General features: G+C 44.4%; 1 protein-coding gene across 1 annotated transcript; it reads left to right on the plus strand.

Annotated features, from left to right (window-relative positions):
• SYAP1 (synapse associated protein 1) lies at positions 1-27,762 on the plus strand. Its single transcript, XM_080794773.1, has 9 exons — positions 1-293; positions 6,879-6,997; positions 7,740-7,806; positions 9,987-10,060; positions 13,746-13,885; positions 21,504-21,652; positions 23,087-23,145; positions 23,554-23,701; positions 27,296-27,762. The coding sequence occupies exons 1-9, from the start codon at positions 119-121 to the stop codon at positions 27,421-27,423; spliced, it is 1,059 nt and encodes a 352-aa protein (XP_080650899.1). The 5' UTR covers positions 1-118; the 3' UTR covers positions 27,424-27,762.
• Positions 27,763-27,994: the final 232 nt, after the last annotated feature.

Below are 27,994 nucleotides of genomic sequence, written 5' to 3' on the forward strand. Positions count from 1 at the left end.
GCTCCAGGGTCGCACTTCCGGCCATCTCCCTGGGAGACGCGCATTGTGAAGTCGGGAGCCGGCCGTGCTAGTTAGGGTCTCCGGTGACCGGGACCGCAGTAGCGGCCCCGCGGGCGGGATGTTCCGGGGTTTGAGCAGTTGGTTTGGCTTGGAGCAGCCGGCGGCGGGTGGCCGGCAATCTGAGGGAGACGCTCCACCCCAGCAGTGCTCTGAAGCGGTGTCCGAGTCTGCGGACGGGGAGCCGCGTCAAGCGGGGAACCAGGAACTCCTTCACCAGGCAAAAGGCCTCGGCAGTGAGTCTCCTCCGGCCTTGGGGACCAGAGAGAGAGTGGGGGGGGCGGAGGACGGTGCCCGCTCCCTTCTCTTGACGCCTGAGTGCGCGGACCCGACTAGTTAGGGGGTGCGGGTTGGGTGGAAGGGGAGGAAGTTTGTCTGTCACTCGGTCGTCTTGGGACGGGAGAGGTTGGTAAGGAACTGGGCAAGGCTGAAGCTTCATCTAGCAGTCAAACAAATCCTGTGCCTGAAGTTCCTGGTGACAGGTCAGTCCTGACGAGGTGTGTCAACATTGGGAGCCAGAGCCTCCGTAAAACGGTGTGTCTCGGCGTCTTTAGGTTTGACAAGGAATGTTTTTTGTTGAGTTCTCCAGCTTTCACCTCCACCCCCCCCACCCCCACCAGGACGGGGGACGTTGAGGAGCATAAGTTGGTTGGGAAAGTGCCCTTTTGTGCCCTTAGGGCACAGTGAGTTGTCTGAAGTAAATCGTGGGAAGAGTTACGGGAGGCCTCCCTCTCAGGCTGGTTTTTTTTTTTTTTTAAGACAGGAAAGTAGCTGTCCATTTTTGTCTGTGATGCAGATTTTTCTACTAGATGTTTGATATCTCATTTAATCTGTTAAACCTACCAGTGAGTTGGGAGAACAAGCCCAGAGTTACTGGCTCAAAGTTATACTGATAGTAAGTGGTAGACGTGCAATTTGAACCTAGGTCTGTCTAATTTGAAAGCTCGTACTCTTTGTGAGCCACAGTCTAATTAGGGAGAAGAGTAAAAGTAGTAGGCTTGAAGAAGAAACACATAGCTCTGGTAATTCTGATTCTGGAGACCTTGGCGGGCTTAAATAATCAAAACGTCTTTGAGAAGGTGGGGCCTAAAGCAGATGGCGCAACAAGTGACAGAACTGCAGTAAAGGTAGACACTAAATTAAGCAACCATTTTTTATGAATCTACGAAAAGGCCAGGGCATAGGGGAGGCTGGAGCCTGAGAGTGAAGAAACACATATTTGAATAAGAAAGGCTCTAACATTCAAGAAGTTTGGGGAAAGGACAGGGAAAACAGACATAATCTCAAGACATGGCAGTACAAAATCTTGGCTCAAGGTCCCCAAACTCCACAAGAGAAATAAAACTAAGTGCTGTGCAACAAAATCTCTAAAGAGGGAACAACGATTTGCTATCCCTTTGTGTAGAGAATTGAGAAGAAATGAGCTTGCAATACTCAAAGAGATGTGAGGTGAATTGGACTAGAGCAGAAAGGCTATGTTAGGTAGTTGAGAGGAAAAGCAGGGTATGGGTGTTTACTCCATTTCATAGAACATAGAGAACCATTTTTGTCGATCTTCAGGGGACTATCAAAAGTCACTTTTTTTTTTTTAAGTAACCTCTGTGCCCAATGTGGGGCTTGAACTCACAACCCTGAGATCAAGAGTCACATGCTCTAATGACTGAGCCATCGGGCGCCCCAGAAATCGATTCTTAAAACAGCAAGGGCTTTATTGTCAACTTGAAACCTCACATTTGTATTTACTTCTTTTTTTTTTTTTTAAGATTTTATTATTTATTTATTTGCCAGAGAGAGAGAGAGAGCGCGCGCACACAAGCAGGGGGAACAGCAGGTGGAGGGAGAAGCAGGCTCCTTCAAGGAGCCTGTTGTAGGACTGGTTTCCAGGATGCTGGGATCATGACCTGAGCCGAAGGTAGACGCTCAATGCCTGAGCCACCTCGGCATCCCTGTATTTACTTATTTTTTTTTTTAAGATTTTATTTATTTGAGAAACAGCATGAGCAGGGGGAGGGAGAGGGAGAGAGACAAGCAGACTCTCAGGTGAGCAGGGATCCTGTCTCACGGCTCTATCCCAGGACCCTGGGATCATGACCTGAGCCAAAGGCAGACGCTTAACTGACTAAGCCACCCAGGCACCCCTAAAATAAATGTATTTTTGATATGGGTGTCTACTTTGGAGTCTAATGCTCCCATCCCATGCTTTCCTTACCAGACCCTTGGTGTTTGGGTTAGATGGAGGTATGCCCTCACTTCCTTGCCCACAAATTGTGAATGTAAAGTTTCCAAATAAGTGAGAGCTCTTTTGGTTCTGAAATTTATGTGATTTTAAAAAGATGTAAAGGTTCTAGGGGCGCCTGGGTGGCTCAGTGGGTTAAAGCCCCTGCCTTCGGCTCGGGTCGTGGTCTCGGGGTCCTGGGATCAAGCCCCGCATCGGGCTCTCTGCTCGGCAGGGAGCCTGCTTCCTCCTCTCTCTGCCTGCCTCTCTGCCTACTTGTGATCTTTCTCTGTCAAATAAATAAATAAAATCTTTAACAAAAAAAAGATGTAAAGGTTCTAGTTTATACATAAACCTTCAGAAAGAGAAGAGAGATGATCAGATATTTTTCTACATACTGATCCTAAGCGGTAGGTTATCTTTATTTTTTTAAATTTTATTATTTTTTTAAGATTTTATATATGTATTTGACACACAGAGAAAAAACACAAGCAGCGGGGAGGGGCAGAGGGAGAGGGAGAAGCCAACTCCCAGCTGAGCAGGGAGCCTGATGTGGGGCTCGATCCCAGGACCCCAGGATCATGACCTGAGTGGAAGGCAGATGCTTCACTGACTGAGCCACCCAGGCACCCTGTATGTTATCTAAAAAAACTCTTCTCTCCCCTTTTTTTTTTTTTTTAAAGATTGTATTTATTTATTTGAGAGACAGAGAACAAATGGTGGGGAGGGGCAGAGGGAGAGAGAGAGAGAAGCAGATTCCCTGCTGAGCAGGAGGCCCAATTGGGTGGGGGGCTTGATCCCAGGACCTCCAGGAGATTGTGACCTGTGCCAAAGGCAGAGGCTTAACCGACTGAGCCGCCCAGGTGCCCCCAAAAGACTCCCCTCTTAAAAACTGAAATTATGTGTCTCTGAGCCTGACTCCCACTACATAGATTGGTTTCTTTAGCCTTTAAAATCTACATGGACTCTCCTGGGAGCCCAGTTTGTTTTGTAAACACTTGTTGAGTGCTTGCCTTCAAGGTTAGATCCTAAATATTTCTGGTTCCTGGTGATCTATTTGTAAATTTAGGCAACTCACCAGTTACAAATGGTGGACACCCAGGCCTAGATTCCACTCCCCCACCCAAAACCAAACCTTCCTATTCTTGGTCCTCCCTTCTGATAAACTCTGGCCTCCTGGGATTACCTGCTTCAGAAGGAGGGCAGTTTATAAGGGAACTCACTGAAGAGCTCCTCCCTACCTCCCTCAAGGGAGGCCTCATGTCCCAAAGTAACTTCTTATTCAGCACAAATTGGTTGCTTGGTTTTTGTTAAAGTCGACCAAATTGAAGCTTTATCTATGCTCTTCCTTTGAAAACAAACAAACAAACCCATACCTCTGAGAGTGTTAAATACATGAGTCATTTGCACAGTTTAAATATGTGGAAGGATGGCCAAAAATGAGCTTTGGCTTTTTCAAAACTGCCCCGAAGACCAGTCCATGCCCAGAAATGGAGGAAGGGCTACATCCTCTTAGTGTGTGCAGTAGAACTGTATTAATTAGGCCATCCTCTTTTTGTAAGGAAAGTGCATTTCAAATTCTAGGTGCCTAACTTGCTTAGTTTGCAACTAAGAAGGCCCCAAAAGTTAGTGTGTATGTAGGAAAATACATGTGTGCTTCAATACAGAAGTAACATAACTAATTCAGTTCTGATGACAAATCCAGGTTTACCAGGGGGGAAGGTAGTACAAATGGTCAAGAGCTTGGATTCCAAAATTGGGGTTGTTTTGGCAAGGAGGATGGGGATAGGCATTGGCTAGGCAGTCAGCAGAGTCTGCCACTATCTTAATGGGCAGATCATTTATCCTTTGTGAGCCTTGGCTTACCTATCTGTAAACTGGGGAGATTATACCTATTCTTCCCAGGATGATTGCGAGATTAAAGTTACTATTTTCATTGTTAGAAGTTTGCTCCCTCCTTCCATGAGGTTGTGTAGTCATACTCACCGAGAGCCCTTTTACTTAGTCTTCCTTTTCTTCTTTGGTTGCTGCTTTAGTTCAGACCTTCTTTGTGCCTATGTTCCTGAAGTGGACATTGTACTCCTCTTACTTCCTGTTAACTCTTATCTTCATCTCAATTTTTTCTAACCAGTTAATGAAAATTGTCTTTAACTTGGTGTCACCCAGTATATTAATTTGCAAAATTAATAAATCACTTCTTCTCTTTATGAGCTTCTTACTTGAAAATCTCCTGTCACGCTTTCCCATACCCCACTCCCTCTAACTTCGGAATCGAGCCCACTCTCTAATTACTCTTGGGAGAGCTTCTCCCTCCCTCCTCTGAGTGCCTCTGTTCAATGATTATTCTTGGTCCTCTTGTCTTTGAGCCTTTTATTGGCTTATTTGTTTAGAAATAAGGACATTCCTTGAGGGCAAGAACTATACTTCCTCCAGTGTTCTCTGTGTTCATGTATTCCACTCTTGGGAATCATTAAAATCTGAGAATTGAGATTATTATGCTAAATACCACTTTTAATTTTTTTAGGTTTATTTAAGTAATTCGTACGCCCAATGTGGGGCGAACTCATGACCCTGAGATCCACAGTCACACGCGCTTCCAACTAAGCCAGGCACCCCTAAAATACCAGTTTTTAAAATGGCAGTTCTCTTTAGAATAAAAATGATGATACTAATTAAAAACATTTTCCTGAGGAAATCTCAAAAGGAATCCTGCTCTTTTAGAACTTTGGCTTTCTTTGACTATCAGCAAAGAATATTTTTACAAAATAATCTGGCCGTCTACCACATTCATTGTACGACTTTGTAAATGGACTAATCATAACCAAAGGGAAATGAGGGACCTCCCTAAAACTCAGCACTTATTATGTTGCTCCCCATTCGTCCATCTAGCAAGTACTGTCACTCGTTGGGGATACAGTGGTGAATCAGACAACCTCCATCCCTGCCGCAGTGGGACTTAAGGTGGGCCTTCAGTCTAACTGAGAAGACAGAGCCACCAAGTAATCAGTATAGTGTCGTGAATGTTGTTGGTCTGGCAACACAGGTGCTGAGGGAACACATCTCCGGAGCTCTTGCTCCAGAGAAGTGCTATGTAAGCAGAAACCCACAGTATACGTAGAGTTAGCCAGATAAAGGAAGGGCAGATAAGTGTTTCAAACCAAGGAATACTGTATCTGAGACGTCCTTGGAGATCCTCAAGAATTTCTTGGGGTCACGTGAGTGTAGAATAGGAGGGGGAAGAACAGCAAGAATGAAACCAGAGGCAAGTCATAGCTTGTAGTATAGTCACAATGGGTTGTTGACATCACTGACAGGTAAGTGCCACCAGACATAATAGGAGAAAGTAGACTGTTTATGGTAAGGATGACAGAAAGTGCGAGGGAAAGTCCTTCAGATTGGCAGATAGTTCTGCTGCTCCCAGATAGCAGTACCAGTTGCCTGATTCTCTGGAAGAGATACCAGGCACTAGTGAGGATTTAATCCCATGTTCCGAGTTCCCTTTGCCGTTCTTATCTGAGTTTGCCACCCTGCTGAGTGCTGTGAGAGTCCACCTGCCTGCCCCTCAGCGGGTGCAAGTAGCCAAGGCAAGACCTCCCTGAGAGAGAGTACTTCCCACTAGATGAGGCTGGAAGGCCGGTTGCCCAGGAGCATCCCCCAGCAAGTCCTCTTCATAACCTGCCTGAGGTTGCTTCCTGCAGCCTACATTGTATACAGTGTGGACTTCAAAACAGTACTTGTCTGTGTACAGATCTTTATGTTACAGCTACGATAGAGCCTTGGTACTCGTCTTTTCAAGTCTTCAGGAAAGTTAATTTTGTGCTTTTGCTTTGTTTTGTAAAGATGAAAGTTTGAGTGTTCCGGTTTTATTTTTATTTATTCATTTATTTTTAAAGATCTTATTTATTTATATGACACAGAAAGAGCACGAGCAGGGGGAGAAGCAGGTTTCCTGCTGAATGGGGAACCTGATGCAGGGCTCGATCCCAGGACCATGGGATCATGACCTGAGCCAAAGGCGGACACTTAATGACTGAGCCACCCAGGCACCCCTATGTGTTCCAGTTTTAATCTTACTCTGCGTATTTGCTCATTATTATTAGTTAAGAGGGCAATTTATATTTATATTAGGACTTGCCAAGATTTCTATTTATTAAAAATTCTCCCAGGTTTATTACGGGATAGCTTAATCTAGGGAAGGAAGGGCATGTTTTCTTTGAACAAGAGGGAAGGAAAAAATAAAATAGGATATTTAGGGTCTAGAAAAGAAGGAAAGTGCAAGGAGCCTTGATCTTATTTGTGAAGTTGGAAGGGAGATTATCTACTGAGATAAATTAAAATGAGAAGCTGGAGAAAGACAAGTCTGAAACAGCTTCTGTGGGAGAAGGGGTGAGAGTATGCTAGCGCTCTTTGAAAGAGATGAGTTAAAGGCCGTGTATGGATGGCTCGTCCACCCAGAAAGTGGAGTACTCTCAGTATTTGAAGTCCTACTTAGCAGGAATCATGCCCTACGGTTTAAGATTCCCATGAGAGCTCTTTAAGGGAACAATCACAAATATAAAAACCATTGTACTTGAATGGAGCATAGACTGTCTTTTATTCTTTACAGACTATCTGTTTAGCTTTGCAACTGCTGCTACAAAAAAGATAAGTGAATCAGTTGCTGAAACAGCACAGACAATAAAGAAATCAGTAGAAGAAGGAAAGATAGATGACATCATTGATAAGGTACATTTAAACATCTTTCAAAATTCATTAGCAGCTAATTATCCCTTTTTATAAACTTTATTTCTGATAAAAAATATTAATTGTTTTGAGATTCTTGGGTGTTTTTTCTCCTTTGGTGTAAGAAGTAGCTATGATTTAAATAACCTTGGTTTTAATTTTAATATATTCTAAAATACACTGGTAATCTTGAGTAACACTAAACTTTTTATATTGTGCATTTAATTTTAAACTGTAACTGTTTCCATATATTAATGTTTTTGCATCATTCGTCTAGGTGTTTAAAGTCCTAACCCATTAGGAATTGCACTTTTAAGACTTGAAGTAAGTTTGTTCATTTCCTGCAGTGGTAGGATGCAGGCCCAGGCAATTTCATTTATGTTGGTAATTATTTGAACTAAGGAGGTCATCAATTAAACTTTAGCTAGCTTGTTATTGTAGTATTTGTTAGAATGAGATTTGACTTGGCTTTTATTGCTTTTTTGGACTAAAGCAAAAATTCAGTTTTTAACTCAGTTTATCTTTGCATTTGAAAAGGTAACCCATCATAAAAAGAGTTGTATACTTAAAATTCAGAAATGTTGAATTTCTGTTTGTTGGGGAAAGGGGAAGTACTAGTTTTTTTAACCATTTTATTTGAAGAAAATTAATAAACTATCTCCTGACTTTCCAAATCTTAAATGTAATTCTTACCTAATAATAAAGTTCTCAAAGTAACTTGCCTCTTTATGTATTTTTTTAACAGACAATTATAGGAGATTTTCAGAAGGAACAGAAAAAATTTGTTGAGGAACAGCATACCAAAAAGTCAGGTATGATACTGTTTTTTTGTACACAACATACTTACCTGTCATATTTTATTGAGCACTTACTAGTGTACCAGACACCACACTAAAGGCTCTGACAATACAAAAATGTGTAAGTAACAGCCCCATCCTTCAGGCAGCAGAAAGACTGGTTGGGGAGACAAGCTCATAAACCTTTGGGCTTTAAAGGAAGGAAGGATATTGTTCCCTGTGCCTGGGATGGAGGGTGAGACCAGCGGGTAATGGCCCGTCTGGGGAGCTGGCTGTGAACAAGAGTGAGCTTTCATTTCTCAGTTTAGAACATGTCCAGCACAGTATGTGATGTACACATAATAGGCACTTAGCAAAAGTTGGCTCTCTTCCCATTCTTTTCGGGAGGAAAAAATGAAAGAGCTTTCCAGCAGAGTGACAGAGGGCTAGGAAAAGTCACGTGGTGTTGTGGGAAGTTACTCAATACATTTCTTTCTTTCTTTCTTTCTTTTTTTAGAGATTTTATTTATTTATTTGAGAGAGAGAGAGAGTAGGCGGAGAGGGAGAGGGACAAGCAGACCCCCTGCTGAGCAGGGAGCCTGATGCGGGAATCGATCCCAGGACCCTGAGATCAGGACCTGAGACGAAGTCAGACACTTAACCAACTGAGCCACCCAGGCGCCCCTCAATACATTTCTTTACTGACAAGTGCTCGTTTAAGTGTTTGATAGTTATTGGGTCTCAGAATGTCTACTTTTGCTCTTCGGATATCACTCAAACACAAAACTGGCCTCGTGTCTTTGAATTTGGCGAAGGGGTAAAATAATTCGATCAGTTTGTGCAGTGCCACAAATTCAAGAAGAGCTCGTTAGTCATGTGGTGAATCAGGCATGGTCATGCCTAGGTAAACTCAAAAGTGTAAAGCAGATCTTTGGGACAAACAATCTATACAAATTATCATACCTTCGTGATTCGTGGGAAGCAGTGCAAGTGATCCCGGCTTAGAGACTTGAAGTAGGAGCAGGTTAGAGCCTCTGAGATAGGAACTTTGAGGGAGTAGGGTAGATTGGAGGCACTTTCAGTTTTGAGGAGCCCATTAGAGCCCAGGTGAGAGGATCATGTACAGAGGCAGGGAAGGGAATGCAGTGGCATATCAGGAAAATGCCTTTGCTCAGTTGCATTAGTCACATTTCAAGGGCCCAACAGCCACATGGTACCTAGTGGCTTCCCTATTGGACAGTGCAAACCTAGAACATTTCCATCATTGCAGAAAGTTCTTTCGGTCAGCATTGCTCTAAATTAACTGAATGGGGTCCAGCCATGGCAGTTGATTCCTGTTTGAAGCATGGAGAATTCCATCTACCAGTAGAGATTGTTAGGCATGTAAAAGTGTGTCAAGCATGAAGAGAGCTGAGCAGAGACCTAGTGTTGAGGGGAAGGGAGGAACAGGAGAAATTAACAGTTCCTGAGTACCTGCTAAGTGGGGGGTACTTTATATACAATATCTTCTTTAGTAAAAGGAAGGATTAGTAAGGTTAAGTAATTGCTGAAGGTTACTCAGCTGGTAAGTGATGAAACAAATCTGCCATTTTTTTAAAGATTTTTTTATTTATTTAACTGACACGAAGAGAGAGAGATCACAAGTAGGCCAGAGAGGCAGACAGAGATGGGGGGGGAAGCAGGCTCCCCGGTGAGCAGAGATTTCCCCATGCAGGGCTCCATCCCAGGACCCCGAGATCATGACCCGAGCCGAAAGCAGAGGCTTAACCCACTGAGCCACCCAGGCGCCCTTCCCCCTTCCTTTTTAAAAATAAACCATTCCTCAGTTGGGCTTTGTCTGATATTTCCTCACCGTTTGATTTAGATTATGCATTCTGGGCCAGAATACTACGTAGATGATGTTGTGTCCCCCTCAGCATATCACATCCGGAGGCCTGCAGCGGCCATCTCTTTCTCATTGGTCATGATGACTTGGGTCACCTGGTCAAGGTGTTGCCCAATTTCTCTGTATAATTTAAGCAATTTTTTTTTTTTTACTGAATGCATACATGCTTTAGTCATACATCACATCTGGGAATTATAATGAATGTTCATGTTTGGAACTTGGTAGTAAATTGCTAAAATGATGATGTGGAAACTCATTCTTTCAAACCACAGATTGCACTGTAACCCTCGTAAACTGTTTTTCTCTTTCCTTTGTTATTGAAAACCTTTAGAAGCAGCAGTGCCCCCATGGGTTGATAGTAATGATGAAGAAACAATTCAACAACAAATTCTGGCCTTATCAGCTGTAAGTATCTATGATTCCCTGTATAGAAATACTTTTTTCCTACCATGATTTTATCCTTAGAATGTTTTTCTTCTATATAATTTTTAAAATGTTTTGAGCTGTTAGGACTGTACACATCAACTTTCACTCTTTTTCCCCCCTAAGTCTCCCCCCCCACTCCCAGTTTTAACCTGCTTCTCCTTAAGTTCTTCTTAGCAGTAAAGTATAATCTATTACACAAAATAATTCTTTCAGTCTTAGGATTATTTTATGTTATTAAGATAACCTTTGAGATATGGTATCATATAAAGTTTCTAGGTAGCATTCTAGTTCATCTGAATGAAAAGATTATAATCTAAATTTTCTCTTTAACTGTTAAATATATTTGAAACTGAAGTTGAAAAAAAATATTTTCTGTGCTGGCCCACAAAAATTTCTCTTGAAACTTCAGAGAGAACACAGTGATACTAGTTAACAATTGTACAGCGCCTGACACTTTCAGAAAGAACTTTCTTTCGCATTATCTGCTTTGAGCTTTACTGCACGTCTGTGAGGTAGATAGGGGCTTTTATCGCCACGTACGGGCGTGAGGATGTGACTCCCAAATGTGACCCTCACTACTTAACATGTGTCTCCACTAGGCTGTGCGTTCTTAGCAGGCAGAAGCTGACTTTGATCTCTGTTCTCAGCACCCAGCAGCCTGCCTGGAATAGGACTCAGCAAATGGGGCTTTTACCATATCAGTGATTTTCAGGCTTTGTTTTTAATCCACTCTTTTTCTTTTTTAGCCAAAGTCATAAATGGACCTTTAGTCTAGGAAACAGACAGAGAACTGGTCTTTATTTCCCGTCCATTGCCCTCCCCCAAGACATTTTAAGGTTTTTTCCTTTCCATTAGTAAAACTTACAAAGGCCTGAGCATCCATTATGAGCTCAGTGTGAACCCCATGTATTTTGTTTACTGTATTATGGCCAGACTTGATGCTGACCTCACATGATGCTTTTCTCCAGAAGCAAATTGGGACAGTGAGGCTGTCATTTGAGGGTAAACACCAGATACTCACCAGTCAAGTCCCCATAGCTCCTCTGTCCCCCAGACCTGTTCCTGTCCTTAATCTTCTCCATCGAAAAATAAGATTCCGGTTATCCACCAGTTTTCTCTAGTTGCCAGCCTAGGAGTCTGCCTTCAGTCATACCTTTCCGCGGCTGCCCCCCTGCCCAACCCAGGGCTTGTCCACATCCTGACAGTACTATGTTCAAAATATACCTCTACTCCACTTCTCCACTGCCACCACCGTGGTCCTGATGCTCTCATCTCCTGTCCCCAGCATCCCAGCCGCTGTCCCATCTTTGTCCCTTTCCCTATAAGCCCACATCAGCAGTCACAAGGCTTCGTGTCCCTCTCCTGCCTAGAGACTTCTGATGGCATCTCATCTCCTGTAGGCTAAGATCTGAACTCCCTCCACTGGCTTCTAAGGCCCTTGGCTTTCCACACCTCTCCTCCCTTGTGCCCCACTGCTCTGCCTTCCCAGCACTCCAGCCACTGTTTCTTCCTGGTATACAAGCAAACCGAGCTTTGTCCTGCTTTAGTGCCTTGTGATTGCTGTCCCCTCTTCCTGGAACCCCACCCTACACCATTCCATACAATCTCATCTCAAATGTCACCTCCTCCCTTGCCATCCTTTCAGCCCTCCACCAGTTGCCCCTTCTTGTAGCCTTAGCAGTCTAAGCCTTTGTCTGTCTCATCCCACGCACCCCCCACCCCCGACAACTGGAATAGAAACGCTGTGACGGCAGGGACTCCATCTGTGCTGTGCCCTGCTGAGCAGGTGACACAGTGCCTGGAGCACAGCGGGTGCCAGATGGGCATCGGCTGAATGGATGAGGCACACACACGCCTACAAGAGAGCACCCCCGATTTTAGCAGGACGCGGAGGCTTTGAACGATCTTCAGTACATCCTTTATAGTGGCTGCTGAATTTGGTAAGGAGTAGACTAAATTGCTGTAATAGAGAAGTCCAAAAATATGGAAGGTTAGAGAAGCTGTGACTTTGTCTCCCTCCCTCCTTCTCCCTCACGTAAGAGTCCAGAGATAGATGGTCCACGTAGGGGTGCTTTGCCCCCAAAGTCATCTACAGACCTGCGTTTCCTGTCTGAATCCTTTCCTGTGCCAGCCTCTAGGGCGTTGTCTGCCTTCTGTATGGGGAAGGCAGCTCCCGTGACTATGGTTGCATTCTAGCCTATGGGATTTGAGAAAGAGGTGGGTGGGCACGCCAGACTGTTTGAAAGATGAGACTCAGAAATTGTACCTCTCACTCAGGCCTACATCCCTTTGGCAACCTAGATGCATGGTCGCTCCTAGATGCCAGGGAGCCTGGGAAATCCGGTCTCCGGCTGGGTGGCCACATGCCCAGCTGGAGCTCAAGAGTTGCGATCCTAAAAGGAAGGAAGGAAGGAAGGGATACTGGGACATAATTAGCAATCTCTGCCAGAGTCGCCTTACATTCTCTGACTTGCCAAGCACTCGTAGGGACAATTCAGAGCCTACAGCAGAGTAACCCTTTAAGCTCCTTATGTTGGGGCAACCCTTAGGGCATAATGCTATCATTAGGTAGTTGTGAGAGCTCAATTCAGCAAACTGTTTTTAGAACCTCCTCTGGGCCAGCCTTGTCCTAGGACTGGAGGTAGATGAGACATGTCCTCCAAGAGCCTGTAGGGCTTTCTGGACAGCTGCTGGATGAGTACACACAGCTTCACTCTCTGTGATGAGCACTGTCATGCAGGATGGTAGCGAAGCACCGAGGAGAGGGGCAGCTCACTGGTTTTGGAGAGGGGAGGGCATGATCTCGGGGAAGCTTCCCAGAACTGATGACATTGGAGCTGTTACTGAGTCTTGGGAGGAGGGTGTGTGGATATTTGGGGGATGCAGGGCAGGGCTGGAGGTTCAGATAGGGAGTGTTGTGAGCATGTGGGGATGACTGGACTGCAGGATGCAGGTGTAGGAAGCCAGATCTTGAAGGCCTTTTTATACCTTTCTCGTAAGTTTGGGTTTCATCTTAAATGCAACAAAGAAGTCATTGAAGGATTTTAGTAGTAGGTAAAACACATGTTTTTCTTGGGCAGGGTAGAAAGTGGGTTGCCCTGGCTAAGAAAAATGGGGCTGGAGACAGCTGTCCCTTCGGCGGCTGCTATAGAGATCCGGGTGAAACATGATGGGGCCACTTCAGGCTTTGCAATTTTTAGCCTGGAAAGTAAAATAACTAAAATCCATTTAGGTTCAGATTTGTTCTTGCTTTATTAATGTAGGAATTCTCAAAAACCAAAAATACTGTTAAAATCTAACATGGGCAAGATGAGATGAAACTGACCGGTGCTGTTAGTAACCAGTTTCTAAGATTTAAGTAGCCAGTTTTCTGAGATTATTCTCCACTGAAACAAATGTATTCATATGATTTTAAACTCAAATTTCAGACTAATTGCACGACTGAATTTCCTGGCCTCCCATAAAGCTCTCTTCAGTTGAGACTGCTAAATATGTGACAGGATCTGCCGTTCTCTGCTCTCTCAACAGACAAGTTAATGACACTTCAGTGGACGTTGTGGCTGGAATCTTGAGGAGAATTCAGTATCGGTCAAATCAGGGACGCATTGTTTCATATTAATTGCATCCTATGGTTTCCCCCATGTTTTTCCCCTTTTCCTTAAAGGACAAGAGGAATTTCCTTCGTGACCCTCCAGCTGGAGTGCAGTTTCATTTTGACTTTGACCAGATGTATCCCGTTGCCCTGGTCATGCTTCAAGAGGACGAGCTGTTGAGCAGGATGAGATTCGCCCTTGTTCCTAAACTGTAAGCAATGTGTTCCTGAGCCAGAGCGGGGCTGTGCGCACTGTCAGGGAAAAGTTGTGGACTGGTTTCCTGCTCTCTCTCCATGAGAACAGGCTCTGCTGCCCTTCAGCTCGCTTGCTCATGCTCCTGCAGTCTCTGTCTGTCTGTCTCTCTCTCTGTCTCTCTCTCTCACACATACACACACACACACACACACACACACACACACAGCCATAGAATCAAAACTGAGAGTAGACCTAATAGGAAACATCGGGTGTAGATAAGATGTGCTCATTTTATCCCCAGCCCCAGAAAGAAGCTAGAACAGTTTCCTACAGAAACAACCAAAGTGCCCATGTCTTCTAAATAGAATTAAGGTCTCCAAGGCCCATCAGGACCTGGCCCACTGCCTTTTTCCATTCAGGCTCTGTTCTGTGGCAACAGTGTTCTTGTTTTCTTTCCCACCCGAGGTTTTTCCTCTGCCCAAAGGCCTTCTTCTCCTCCGAAAGTCCCTACTTGTCCTTTGAGCTCCAGTGCAAGCATACTGTCTTCAGGGATACAACCCTGACAGGTATCAGCAACCCCCCCCCATCCCCACCCCCACAAAGGGTCACCTTCCCTTCCCCTCTGCCACCAAGGGCTCTTACCTTTTTAAATTCCAGTTCCTTGTTTTGAATCTGCTGCACTTTTAGTCTGTGGTCTTTATTACTCTGTGCGTGTTTCTTTTTTATAGTATTCTATTTTTATTTTTTTAATTTTTAAAAATATTTTATTTATTATTTATTTATTTAGAGAGTACAAGTGGGGGCAGGGTGGAGTGAGTGGAGGAGAGAGAGACTCCCAAGCCTACTCCGTGCTGAGCGGGGAGCCCTACATGGGGCTTGATCCTATGACCCTGAGATCACAACCCAAGCCAAAATCAAAGCTCAGCTGCTCAACTGACTGAGCCACCCAGGTGCCCCAGCACTCTATTCTTTTTAGATGGGTATAGTATCTTCATGTCCTTTGAGAACGTGAAATAGAGTTTTCTTAAAATACTCTTTGGTCTCAATGCTTTTCTCTGTGTTTGTCTTGGGCTCTGTCTTTCATGTTGCAGTTTTCCTCAAGCGTCCTCCCTTATCTGAAGGCGCCTCGCTGAGGGAGCGCTGGGAGCTGTGTGTTCCCACCGGCCTTCTGCGCGGGGCTGCTTAGTAGCTGAGGGCTAGGTGGCTTCCCCGAGAGGACTTCACCTCCTGCCTGATCCATCTCAGCTGTGCCAGCTGTCCGAGTGTGGAGCGGCTTGGCTCACAGTTACCGGTCACTCTGTGCTGCGTGGGAACACAGTCCCTGGCTGGAAGGCGCAGCATGGGAGTCACAGCCAGCTGGCCGCTCCTGTGGGGCCTTGCCACCATTCCCCCTCTCTTGAGCCCAACCGGCACCAGCCTTCAGAGGTGCCTGGTGCCTCCTGTCCCCCGGGGCCTTTCTGAGCAGACGCCTGGTGGACAGGCCCCTTCTCGCTGGCTGTCCCTCCTGCGTGCAGTCGCTGCCGCGCTCGCTGGTCTGCGGAGTCCGTTACTCTCTGCCCTTCACCTTTCCAGCTTCCATTGTGGTTTTCTCGCCTGTTCTCTTGGTCATGTGGATTTTGTCTACTTAATGCCTTTTCTGTTATTTTAGAAGTGTTTTCAGAGGGAGCACAAATAAATACATGTTCATTGTGCTATGTTTAGCTGGCCACACAGGGTTTCGGGCTTTTTGTTTTGTTTCGTTTTTAAGATTTTATTTATTTATTTGTCAGAGAGAGAGAAAGAGAGAGCACACAAGCAGGGAGAGCAGCAGGGAGAGGGAGGAGCAGGCTCCCCAGTGAGCAGAGAGCCCGATGCGGGACTCGATCTGAGGACTCCGGGATCATGACTTGAGCCGAAGGCAGACCCTCAACCAACTGAGCCACCCAGGCGCCCCCAAACAGGATTTGTTTGTTTTGTTTTGTTTTTAAAGATTTTATTTATTTGGCAGGCAAAGATCACAAGTAGGCAGAGAGGCAGGCAGAGAGAGAGAGAGAGGAGGAAGCAGGCTCCCCGCTGCGCAGAGAGCCCAATGCGGGGCTCGATCCCAGGAGCCTGGGATCATGACCTGAGCCGAAGGCAGAGGCTTTAACCCACTGAGCCACCCAGGTGCCCCGCAAACAGGGGTTTTAACAAATATGTGCTAGCCCTTTGGTTCCCATGGAAGGAAAGGTCTTCTCTGTGTGAGAGAAGAACAAGTGTTCTTGCAGACTTGGAATAGCGGTTGTATCGAACCTTTTACTTATGTTTACTTTGTAGTGACTTACGTTTACTTTGTAGTGAAACTCTTCATAATTATCAACATGTTCGTGGTGAATTTTTATGGCCTTCCCCTCCCCTCCTAAAAAGAAGAGTATGGGGGCGCCTGGGTGGTTCATTTGGTTAAGTGACTGCCTTCAGCTCAGGTCATGATCCTGGAGTCCCAGGATCGAGTCCCACATCGGGCTCCCTACTTGGCAGGGAGTCTCCTTCTCCCACTGACCTGTCTCTCTCTCATGGTGGATTCCCTGCCAGTGCTCTCAGGACTGTCCAGAGGCCCGGGTGCTCTGGAGCATGTGGCCCAGGGTGCTCGTGGCAGGCATGTAGCTAGCTCTGATTCCATAGGTTTGCTTGTTGAGAATTCTGGACTCCCTCTTACTGCTGAGAGTAATTTTTAGAGTTTTTAAGATTTGGAGAATTGGTGTTTGGCAAACAATATTTCTAGTTTGTTGCTGGTCAGGTAAATTGTCTACTGAGTAATATAATTCCAGTTTCCTGTTGTTAATTCTGCTAGGGATGATTTTAGAAATTAGGGTTATTTTTTATAAGTCTTTATCTGTTAGAAATGCTTACTGAAGTATTTGTGGATGAAAGGATGTGTAATAGCTGGCATTTTCTTAAAAATATTCCATCCTACACCCAGAGAAAGGTAGGTGGGGAGAGAGGCATAGATAAAACATGATTGGCAAAATACTGGTGATTGTCGGCTAGGTCACGGGTACATGGGGCTTCTTTGTTGTAGTTGCTCCACTTTTGTTTTTGTTGAAACTTCCATAATAAAACAAATGAGCCATCATCACACACAAATCTAGGGCTTCTGGACTTTTCCTTCCTGGCATGCAGAAGTGCAACTTTGATCATTTGAGACAGTTTTTGTAAACAGAAGCCATCATTAGCCAGGAACAATTTAGAAAATAAATCAAAAAAAAGAAAAAAGAAATCAAAACAAACACTTGCTCTAGTGTTTTAGTGCATTAACAGTTCCCAGCAACACCAGTGCTGGCATGAGCCAGGGCTCTTGCATCATAAACACCCTCTGAGGCCTTCACTTGGCCGACAGTAGAGAAATCCCAAGTCCTTTCCAGCCTTGGACCGACCTATGCCCACTGTCTGGGAAGAGGGTGTTTACAGCATTCTAATGCCTTAAAAGAGTCCATGAAAACATAAGTGGTAAGATAGACATTTGGGAGTGGCATGGTTTTCTTTGTCATAGGACTCCTCAGAATCTTTTTTTCCTTTTTTAAGATTTTATTTATTAGAGAACATGCACGAGCAGGGGAGAGGGGCTGAGGAAGAGGAAGAAGCAGATTTCCCTCTGAGCCGGGAGCCCAGTGACCTCGATCCCAGGACTCTGGAATTATGACCTGAGCCAAAGGCAGATGCTTAGCTGACTGCGACACCCAGGCGCCCCTCTCAGAATCTTTATATGTCATTCGCATTGTGACTCTGTCCAGAGTGTAACAGAGTATTTCTCTAATGTGCCTCGGTGAGCACATCCTCTCACATCAAGAGGGAGAGACTCTGGGAAAGGAAACAGCCCAGATGTTTGTCTCTATTAAGAGAGCAGACATTGCCCACGATCTACTGTAGATTGGTGGTACACCTGTTTCATTTTGGATATTTCATAGAGCTCAGAATTAAGTGACTTTGAAGACATTCAGGCAGCTCACTACCTTATAGGAAGCTAAGCTTACTTCTGTCTAACTGTGACGTTAACAGTGTAAGATTCTTGAACTTATCCAGGTAAAGAGCCCCAGTTCTCCCCCTGCCCCACCCCGGCTATCTTCATCTCTGTACCCCCTCACGATCCAGGTGCTTAACCTCCAAAAGTGGGTTCTCCGAAGTGAATATAAAGTGTTGTCTAATTGCAGAAGAGCACAGCACAGGTAGTTATTGTGTTGCTTTTTAAAGACTTCTTTATTTTACTTACTGAATCCTCAAGCAGACTCCCTGCTGAACGAGGAGCCTGACGCAGGGCTTGATCGCACGACCCTGATCATGACCAGAGCTGAAACCAAAGTCAGCCACTTAACCAACTGAGCCACCCAGGTGCTCCTTGTGTTGCTTTTTAAATGCTGCCTAAGATATTGTTCGCTTTTCTAGCGGCCACAGCATACTCTTGTTTGCTCAGGTGAACTTGGGACTGACCGTAACACCTCACGAACTGCTGTTAAGCCAGGTCTCCTTCCTGTTGAACTATGTCCAAGAGATGTTAAAAGAAAAAGAGGGTTACATGAGTTTGGAAAATGCTACTTTCCATTTACTTGGCATAGTCATTATTCCTGTGACCATTCGTGTTGGCAGATAACTTGGTTTATTTGTCCCTGAATCACCCGGATAGAGCCTGATGCATGTGGCACTTGGTAGATATTGGTAGAATTAATGAAAGAAAAGATGGGCTGCATCTAGCAGCATGTCTTCTTGTTACCTAGCCTAGCCCATGTAGATAATCTTGTATTTTGCCTTTGTCGCGTAAAAAAGCCAGCCTTTCTTGGGACACTTGGGTGGCTTAGTTGGTTAAGCGTCTCTCTTAATTTTGGCTCAGGTCATGATCTAAGGGTTGTGAGATTAAACTCCACACTGGGCTCCACAGTGGGTATAAAGCCTGCTTAAGATTCTCTCTCCCTCCCTCACTGCCTCTCTTAAAAAAGGATAAAAAAAAAAAAAAAGCTAGCTTCTGTCACTTAAAAAGCTAGTCTCCTGGCCCAGCTTCACCATTCACAGATGTGACAACCGTGTGTTCTCCTGACTTACCTAAGGCAAGTCCTGTCTTTATCCATAAGCCCACATCCTGGAATTTTCTCTTAGTTCTCATTGATTTTCTTCTACTCCTTCAAAATCTTTTTCAGTCATGCTTTCTTCCTTAGGTTTTTCCCCATTCCAAGACCTTGCATCCCTTCAAGTAAACCAGGGGGTAGAGAGGCATTCTGCTACCCTTTTGTCACTTCTACTAGCAAAATGTTTTGGGAGCGCAAAAATGAGTGATTCCTCCAGGCAAAAAAAAAAAAAAAAGCCCCCCGCATACTCCAAAGGTCACCAAAGCCATTGCTAGTTATGATAGGGGTGAACATTTTATGTTTTTTGTTGAGTTTTGTTTTGCCTTCCACCCTTAAGATTTTATTTGATTGCTCTGAGGTAAGCATAGTCATCAATGTTGCTTTTTATTTTTAAACCTTCATATAGAAAAGTTGGAGATATAGCATAAAAACTTTTTTTTTTTTTTCACTCAATTTGAGCCCTGATGTTCCTGCAAACAAGGCTTTTCCAACATAACCATCCAGATCAGGAAACAGTCACATATGTTTTAATGCCATCTGATTCTCAGACCCCATTCATGTTTTTTTTTTTTAAGATTTTTTTTATATATTTATTTGACATACAGAGATCACAAGTAGGCAGAGAGGCAGGCAGAGAGAGACGGAGAAGGAAGCAGGCTCTCCACTGAGCAGGGAGCCGGACTCGGGGCTCGATCCCAGGACCCTGAAATCATGACCTGAGCTGAAGGCAGAGGCCTTAACTCACTGAGCCACCCAGGCGCCCCCCCCCCCAATTCATGTTTTATCATTTGTCCCAATGTCCTCTTGAGTAAGAGGATCCTGTACAGACTTACGTGTTGCATTTAGCTTTCGTGTCTCATCAGTCTCCTTCGGTCTGTTGCATCCTGTCAGCTGGTGCACACTGCCAGTTTGTCCTGTTACTGTCCACGCTTTGGTCACTTCGCTTGATGAAGGCGGTTTCTGCCAGACTTCTTGACTATAAAGTTACTTCTTCCCTCTTTGAAATGAGTATTTTTTGGGGGGAGGTACTTTGAACTCTAAAAATACTGCATTCCTCAGCAGACTTTGAATGTATTCATGTATTTATTTGCATCTGTATAGACTCATGGTTCTGTTTTATGCAATGGTTATAATCCGTCGCTGTCATTATTTATTTTGATGCTCAAATTATCGCCAGCTTGGCCAGCGGGAGCCCATTCAAGCTTCTGTGTCTTTTGACTCATTTTCATCATTCTTTAAGTGCTTCCTTGCTTTCTGGTATGGAGTAGTCCAGGCTCCTCTTGTTCTCTCCTTTGTAACCCTGGAATTGGCCACTAATCTAAGGAGCTCTGGTTCATTTTAGTGGAAAATGGTGTACAGACACCAAGTTCTGAGTGCTAGTCATGTTCACTGCTGTTGGGGTGTCACTACCCCTTGATCCACTCAGCAGACAGAGCTGGGGAATATCTGTGTGCTCATGAATATACACAGACACTCATTTCATCTCTATTGGATGAAAGCCATGTATTCGTGGTGCTACCTCACAACAGGGATCATTCTCGAATTTTCCCTTTCGATGCTTCTAACTCCCTTCTCTGATCATGAGAAACTTGGTTTGCATGTCCTTAATATTTCTGTTTAATTGATCAACCCCCTGTGTGTAACCAGTCTTCATTTTTGCCACCACCCCTCCCATGCTCAGACACCCCCCTCTCCCCGCTCACACTGTCACTTCCCATTCCAGGCCACCCCCATGTGGACACTCACCTTACCCACCTTGGTCACCAGCACCCCCTGCCAGGTGATTCTCATAGGCAGACAAGTTTGAGGACCACTGAGTGTTCTCAGGTTGAACTGCACTTCAGTCTTTTTTTTTTTTTAAGATTTTTATTTATTTATGTGACAGACAGAGATCACAAGTAGGCAGAGAGGCAGGCAGGGGAGGGGGGAGCAGGCTCCCCGCTGAGCAGAGAGCCTGATGCGGGGCTCGATCCCAGGACCCTGGGATCATGACCTGAGCCAAAGGCAGAGGCTTTAACCCACTGAGCCACCCAGGCGCCCCTGCACTTCAGTCTTTTATCAGTCATCTCCCACGTCCCTGCTAACATTTACTGATTGCTACTTATCTGTGTGCTGCCAGACATTTCCTTTCATAACAAACGACACCCACAATCTTTTCTTGTCACTGCTTGAAAGCTCTTAATTGTTCGGTCAGCAGCAAATACAGTGCCATTCTGGCTGCGCTTGTGCTCTCCCAGGTTGGTGTGCTGGTCTCACAACAGTGTCTGTTTCTCTGCTGACGGCACTGTTGGTAGCATCAACATACCAAGAAATGCAGAGGTTTCATTGGTGTTCTGTAAGTTGTCTTTTGCTGCTGTGGAGAAGATAGCTATTCTTTTTATCCTGTCCCACGGCTTCCAGTTCAAAAGCAAGTGAGAATCTCCTTTGAGCCTCACTCGGATTTGAAAGTGCCCCTAAAAAACCCTCTCTTCCCGCCTCCGCTAAAACAGAGCCCCCCCCTCCCCGCATGGATTTGTATGTGTCGCATGCATTCTCAAATACCTTGTTGTCTGTCCTGAAAAGCGTGAAAGAAGAAGTGTTTTGGAGAAACTACTTTTACCGCGTCTCCCTGATTAAGCAGTCAGCCCAGCTCACGGCCCTGGCCGCCCAGCAGCAGGCCTCCGGGAAGGAGGAGAAAAGCCATGGCACCGAAGAAGACCTGCCGCTGACAGGTATGTTCGGAGAAGACTTCACTGGGTGTTTAAAAAAAAAAAAAAAAAGAAAGAGTTACTTTCAAAATATTCTTAAGAGACTCTCATGAGCTTGTCATCTTGTACATACCAAAAATGTCATTGTAATCTTCTAGAAAACTCTTCCCTTTCCAGCGGAACATTCATTCTCGTTGCCCTCTCTCTGACCCTGCTCACATGTCTTCCCCAAGCTTTGATTTCCTTTGCTTTCTTTTTCTTGTTCTTCGGGGTTTTTACTTCTTTTTATTTCTCTCTTTCTCTCTTTCTCTTTATTTCTTTTTATTTCCCTCTCTCTCTAGGCATTTTCCCATCTCTTTCCTTGCCCTTTACGATGTAACATTTTATACCTTCTGTCCTCTCCCGATTCAGACCACCGCTTTTCTTTATTTCTCTGTTTCCATTCAAGCAGATGCTCCCGTGGTACTGTACCCTGTAGACCAGAACTGAGCTCCATTCCACTCCAAGTTACTAGTGGCTAGCCCAGACCTAGGTGCCTGTTGGTCTCTTACCGGGACAGCTGACCCCTGGTTGTTGAGGAAGTGTTTTATAATACCAGCAACAATTTAAGATCTGTAGTAGTAATTAAAATGAGAAAGGTATTCCAAAAAATAAGAAGGTATTTTGTGTCATATTTTTAACATTTCATGAACACCTGTGTGTAGGTACTAATTACAGCTAGAGACTTACCTGTTCGTGGAATTTTAAATAATTATGCAAAACCATGTATCCTAAGGCATGGGTTGTACAGACCACCAGAAAAGAACCTGACGGTACATTTAGGGTCAGGGAAATGTAATGAAGTTGCTCTATACAGTAAAATTTGGCATTTTGCATATAGATGTTAAAAAGCATCCCAGTTGTCTGTTATTCTTTATTATTTACTTTCATTGATTTTACTAGAAAATGCCGTTTTACCAACTACTGCCTGTATCACAAAATGGGCTTAAGACAGGATTCAGTAAAGACTATACACCTGGTAAGGTTCATAAGATAGAAAATGTGGCCCAGGAGAAAGAGGGGAAGCTGTGACTGAGTGTTGCACTTTGCTTTGTGCTTTCTAGCATTTGTGACAAATGGAAAATTTGATAAATAACTAAATTCTCAGTATCCTAAAAGAAGGAGCAGATCCGTTCCTGAATTTGATTCCAGCTAACACTGAGGTCAAAATTTATTTCCTGCTTAGAAATCTTAAATGAGGGGCATCAAATATGATGACATTAGGAAAAAAAAATATAGTATTCCCAAAAGAAAGAAGTTGAAATGGTCTCACCTAGCTATTTCTTGAAAGCATAACATAAAAGCTCATTTCTGAAAATTATTTAGTATCTTCGTACTTGTGGGTATTTTAGTTGTTACTATAACATGTATTCAGAATTGAATCAAGCAATTTTTGTCTCTTTTATTCTCACTTCTTAGAGGCAGTACGGCCCAAAACGCCACCTGTCGTAATCAAATCTCAGCTTAAAACTCAAGAGGTAATACAGTTTTACGTTGTACCTAGTAGTTGATGTCTGGAAATGAAGTAACTCTGTGTTAACTCTCAGCTCCCATGTGAAACTGCTTATGAATATGGGTCTTACCTGTTTTGAAGAAGAGGGGTCCAGCACTTGCATAGTTAGGGACCTGTAGCTGAGACGTGAGGCGATTCCCTGCTATCAGTCATTTTAGATGTACTGTCAGGAATTGGACTGAATTACTGGAGTGACCCAGCCTGAAAAAGCGTAGCAGATTCAGGTGGAGGCTCATCTGGTTCCCAAGCAGCCGCGCAGGTTAGAAGGCTGGAGAGCAATGAGCGTCTGACTAGCGGAGGAAGGAGAAGAAAGGGACGCTGCGCTAACTGCCACTTGGAAAACCATTCCCAGAGCTGCTTTGTTGCATTTCAGGATGAAGAGGAGATTTCTACCAGCCCAGGGGTTGCTGAGTTTGTCAGTGACGCCTTTGATGCCTGTAACTTAAATCAGGAAGATCTGAGGAAGGAAATGGAGCAACTGGTTCTTAACAAAAAGGAGGAGGAGACAGCCGTTCTAGAAGGTACCAGACAAACAAAATTGCTGTACTCTTTTCGGATTCCAAAGTAGATTGTAGAAAATGTCATTCTGAAGCAAATGCACAAACATACTATAACTTCTGCGTCGGAATCGCTTCTCTGTTCCCCGTTAGCAGGTGGATTCTAGCACAGGTGACCAGACCTCACGTCCCTCTGCCTTAAGCACGCACAGGAGTGTAGAGAGGAGAGACTGACCCCAGAGAGGATAAGTGATTGGTCCAAGGCACCTCACCCCAACAACATGTGGCCAGTAACGGGCAACACAGAGCACACACCCTTTCACTTAGAGACACTGTCCTCCAACCTTCTGCTTGGGTTTATGCTTTTTTTTTTTTATTTTTTTAGATTTTACTTATTTATTTGACAGACAGAGATCATAAGTAGGCAGAGAGGCAGGCAGAGAGAGAGGGAGGAGGAAGCAGGCTCCCTGCTGAGCAGAGAGCCTGATGTGGGGCTTGATCCCAGGACCCTGAGATCATGACCTGAGCCGAAGGCAGAGGCTTAACCCACTGAGCCACCCAGGCGCCCCTATACTTAAAAAAAAAAAAAAAAAGATTTTATCATTCGAGAGAGCAAGCATGTGCGCAGGAGCAAGGCTGAGGGAGCAGCAGGCTCCCCAGGGAGCAGGAAGCCCAACATGGGGCTCAATCCCAGGACCCTGGAGTCATGATCTGAGTCAAAGGCAGATGCTTAACTGACTGAGCCACCCAGGGGCCCCTTGGCTTTATACTTCTTTGTAGAAGAGTCTTTTCCCTGCTGCTGTGTGACACAAGAGCATTACTTCCAGGAAGGAGCACCTGCCTTTAAAAAAATAATAATTTAGAGACAAAGTACCAGCGGGAGGGGGGGGGGCGGCTGCTTTCTTTGGCACATCAGGACAAATGACTGGCTCTCTGCGGGATGAAAAGCAAAGGCTTGGGTTAATCATCATCGATGAAGAGTGTTTCATGAAGGCTCCTGCTACTTACAATGTACTGAAGAAGCCAGCTGCCCCCGTTTGTGCAGAAAACAGCCGTGAGACAACTAGCTTCCCAGAGGTGAACTGGAACCCTGATGACATGCTGCGGAGGGACTTTGGAGGAAAGAATTGGGAAGGAAGGAGGAGGGAAGAGCTTCTGGGGGAAAGAGGCCAGAGGGGAAGTGAAAACTTGGGCTCACTAGGTACCTCAGACCCCTCCCACCCCCATCTGTTTCTGATAAAGATGGCTGCTGGCCACCGAGGAAGGACAGTGGGCAAGAGCCCCTTGTGCCGTAGGCGGACTGGGCACTGGTTCCCTTTTTGCCGGTAATGGCTCGTAGCACAGGCCCCACAGGAAACTGAAAGTTGCCCTGAGGCAGGATTCATAAGGTACCGGCTGGAGGCTTCAGGCAAGCTGTTCTGTCACTGAATTCCTGCCCAAGTTATAATTTGGACCATGTAATATTCTTTTATATATTTGTTGTCTTGGCCCCCAGTTAAATTGTAGGTTCCTCAGAGCAGTTGCACCTTGTTTTTGTCACCCCACAGTACCTGACATGGAGTCTGGCACCCAGTAAGCCTCCAATAAATACTGTGACATTGGTGGTTTGCCATGGAACACACTGCATCCTTTCCCTTGATTCTCCACTCCCAAGAAAAATTAAAACATTTGGTTTTGGGGGCCACCTGGGTGGCTCAGTGGGTTAAGCCTCTGCCTTTGGCTCAGGTCTTGATCCCAGGATCCTGGGATCGAGCCCCACATTGGGCTCTCTGCTCAGCTGCCTGCTTCCCCCTCTCTGTCCGCCTGCCTCTCTGCCTGCTTGTGATCTCTCTCTCTCTCTATCTCTCTCTCTTTCTCTCTCTGTGTCAAATAAATAAATAAATAATCTTTAATGTAAAAAAACATTTGGTTTTTGTTTTCTCTATAACTACTAAGTTTAAGGTTTGTATTTACTTATTTATTTACTTTTCAAGATTTTATTAATTTGTCAGAGAGAGGGAGCACCAGCAGAGGGAACAGCAGGCCGAGCAGGCAGAGGGAGAAGCAGACTCCCTGCTGAGCAAAGAGCCTAATCTGGGACTCTCTAGGATTATGATCTGAGCTGAAGGCAGACACTTAACCGACTGAGCCACCGAGGCGTCCCAAGATTTGTTTTTAAAAGAAGACAATGGGGGCACCTGGGTGGCTCAGTAGGTTAAAGCCTCTGCCTTCGGCTCGGGTCATGATCCCAGGGTCTTGGGATCGAGCCCCTCATCGGGCTCTCTGCTCGGCAGGGAGCCTGTTTCCTCCTCTCTCTCTCTCTGCCTGCCCCTCTGCCTACTTGTGATCTCTGTCTGTCAAATAAATAAATAAAATCTTAAAAAAAGAAAACAGTCTTGTTTAAAAAATAAAAATAAAAATAAATAAAATTAAAGAAGACAGTGGAGGTGCCCGGCTGGCTCAGTTAGCAGAGCATCTGACTCTTGATCTCAGGGTTAGGAGTTTGAGCCCAACACTGAGCGTAGATATTACTTAAAATCTTTAAAAAAAAAAAAAAGATGAAAATGAATTTTGGCTTTGTTTTTTCACTAGCTGGTTTGTTTGTTTTCTATTTTATAATACTACAGAGCAGATGTCTTATCGTCTACATACATACATATATGTACACACACACACACACACACACAAACACACATTGAGGGTCTAAGTGGAAAGTTGCAGTTCTGAATCTCAGCACAGAAGAGGAACTTGAGAGCTTAGATGGAGTCCAGTGTGAGGGGCCAGGCTTCATCAGGAAACCTGACTTCAGGTTCTGGTATCCCTGTCGCCACTCTAGGGAGACTGCTAGAGTGTTTACGCACAGATTGTGAAGCCTGCAGGCCTGGCTCCGTCCGGATGTCTGTTGCTATCAAGCTGTGTGTTCTTGGGACAAGTCATTTAACCTCTCTAAGCCTCTGTTTTCCAACCTATAAGATGTGCTGCAGTGTATCTAGTTCCTGGATTGTTCTAAGGATGAAGGGGGGGATAGGAGTGATACATAGAAAGCAGTTAGTACAGTGCCCATCTCAGTGAGTGCTCAAGAAATGCTGGCTGTTTTCTTCTACCACCATCATTGTTGATAGTGTTAAAAATCAATTTGCAACCAAACATTATCAACTATCCATTTAAATATAAGGAAAAGCAGAGGTTTTAGAAAGCAAAATAACACCCAAACATATAGCACTTAACCGATGTATCTTTCTAATCGTATTTCCTTTCGGTTACTGTTAAAATTTGGTCACTTTTTCTGAGCACACACGGCAAGGAAGCCTGAGATGTTAAAAATTACCATGGCTAGCGGTAGCCTGGGTGGCTCAGTGGGTTAAATTCTCTGCCTTCAGCTCAGGTCTTGATCCCAGGGTCCTGGGATAGAGTCCCACATCCGGCTCTCGGCTCAGCGGGGAGCCTGCTTCCTCCCCTCTCTCTGTCTGCCTGCCTCTCTGGCTACTTGTGATCTCTGTCTGTCAAATAAATAAATAAAGTCTTTTAAAAAAAATTGCCATGGCTAGGACTTCCACAGGGAATTATACTTGACCAAGTTGTTAAAACCAACATTGTGAATTCAGAGAGAATTTTTTCCTTCTCATTTGTTTCTTTCAGAAGATTCTGCAGATTGGGAAAAAGAGCTACAACAAGAACTTCAGGAGTATGAAGTGGTGACAGAGTCAGAGAAACGAGATGAAAACTGGGATAAGGAAATAGAAAAAATGCTGCAGGAGGAAAATTAGCTCTTTCCTGAAATAAAAGAATAATGCTTAACATTCTGTAACTGACATTAAATTCTAGATGACAACACTTGCTGAATCAGAAGGCACAAAAGATTGGTATAATTTTGAAATCCAAGATTATTCTTTTTTTAGGCTGAAATTTGCCTTTTTTGCTTTTAAAAAAAAGTATATAGAACAGTTATTCTAATAATCAAAAAGGATGTTTTATGTAATATTTCTTTAATATAAATCTATTTAGAGGTATTCATGTAGTCACTATGGATATCTTTGCCACAGAAATGCAAGTAAAATTTTAGAATTCTGTTTTCTGTGAGGTCAGAATTATAATTTATTCTTCAATTTTTTTTTCTAAACATTTGTACTTCTTGTTGCACTTTCACTGATACATGTATGTTAAAGTACTTACTTAATGAATTGATAACTATCAAAATGACCAAATTGTACCAAAGAACCTAAGAAGAAGCACTTTCAAGACTATTTTCTTGCTAGGTATTTTCTAAAATTCCATCTAGAAGCCAAAAGGTAAGGTAATTATGTTGATTTTAATGGTGTAAACACCACACAATTTAAA

The sequence above is a fragment of the Martes martes genome (assembly GCF_963455335.1).
Source record: "Martes martes genome assembly, chromosome: X".
In the NCBI taxonomy this organism is placed as follows: Eukaryota; Metazoa; Chordata; class Mammalia; order Carnivora; family Mustelidae; genus Martes; species Martes martes.

What these genes read in the sequence shown, in the direction of transcription:
- SYAP1 (XM_080794773.1), top strand. Translation starts at nt 119, where the DNA reads ATGTTCCGGGGTTTGAGCAGTTGGTTTGGCTTGGAGCAGCCGGCGGCG. An exon ending in TAGATGACATCATTGATAAG is followed by an intron (nt 6,998 to 7,739) that starts GTACATTTAAAC and finishes TTTTTTTAACAG; the next exon opens with ACAATTATAGGAGATTTTCA. An exon ending in ACAGCATACCAAAAAGTCAG is followed by an intron (nt 7,807 to 9,986) that starts GTATGATACTGT and finishes GAAAACCTTTAG; the next exon opens with AAGCAGCAGTGCCCCCATGG.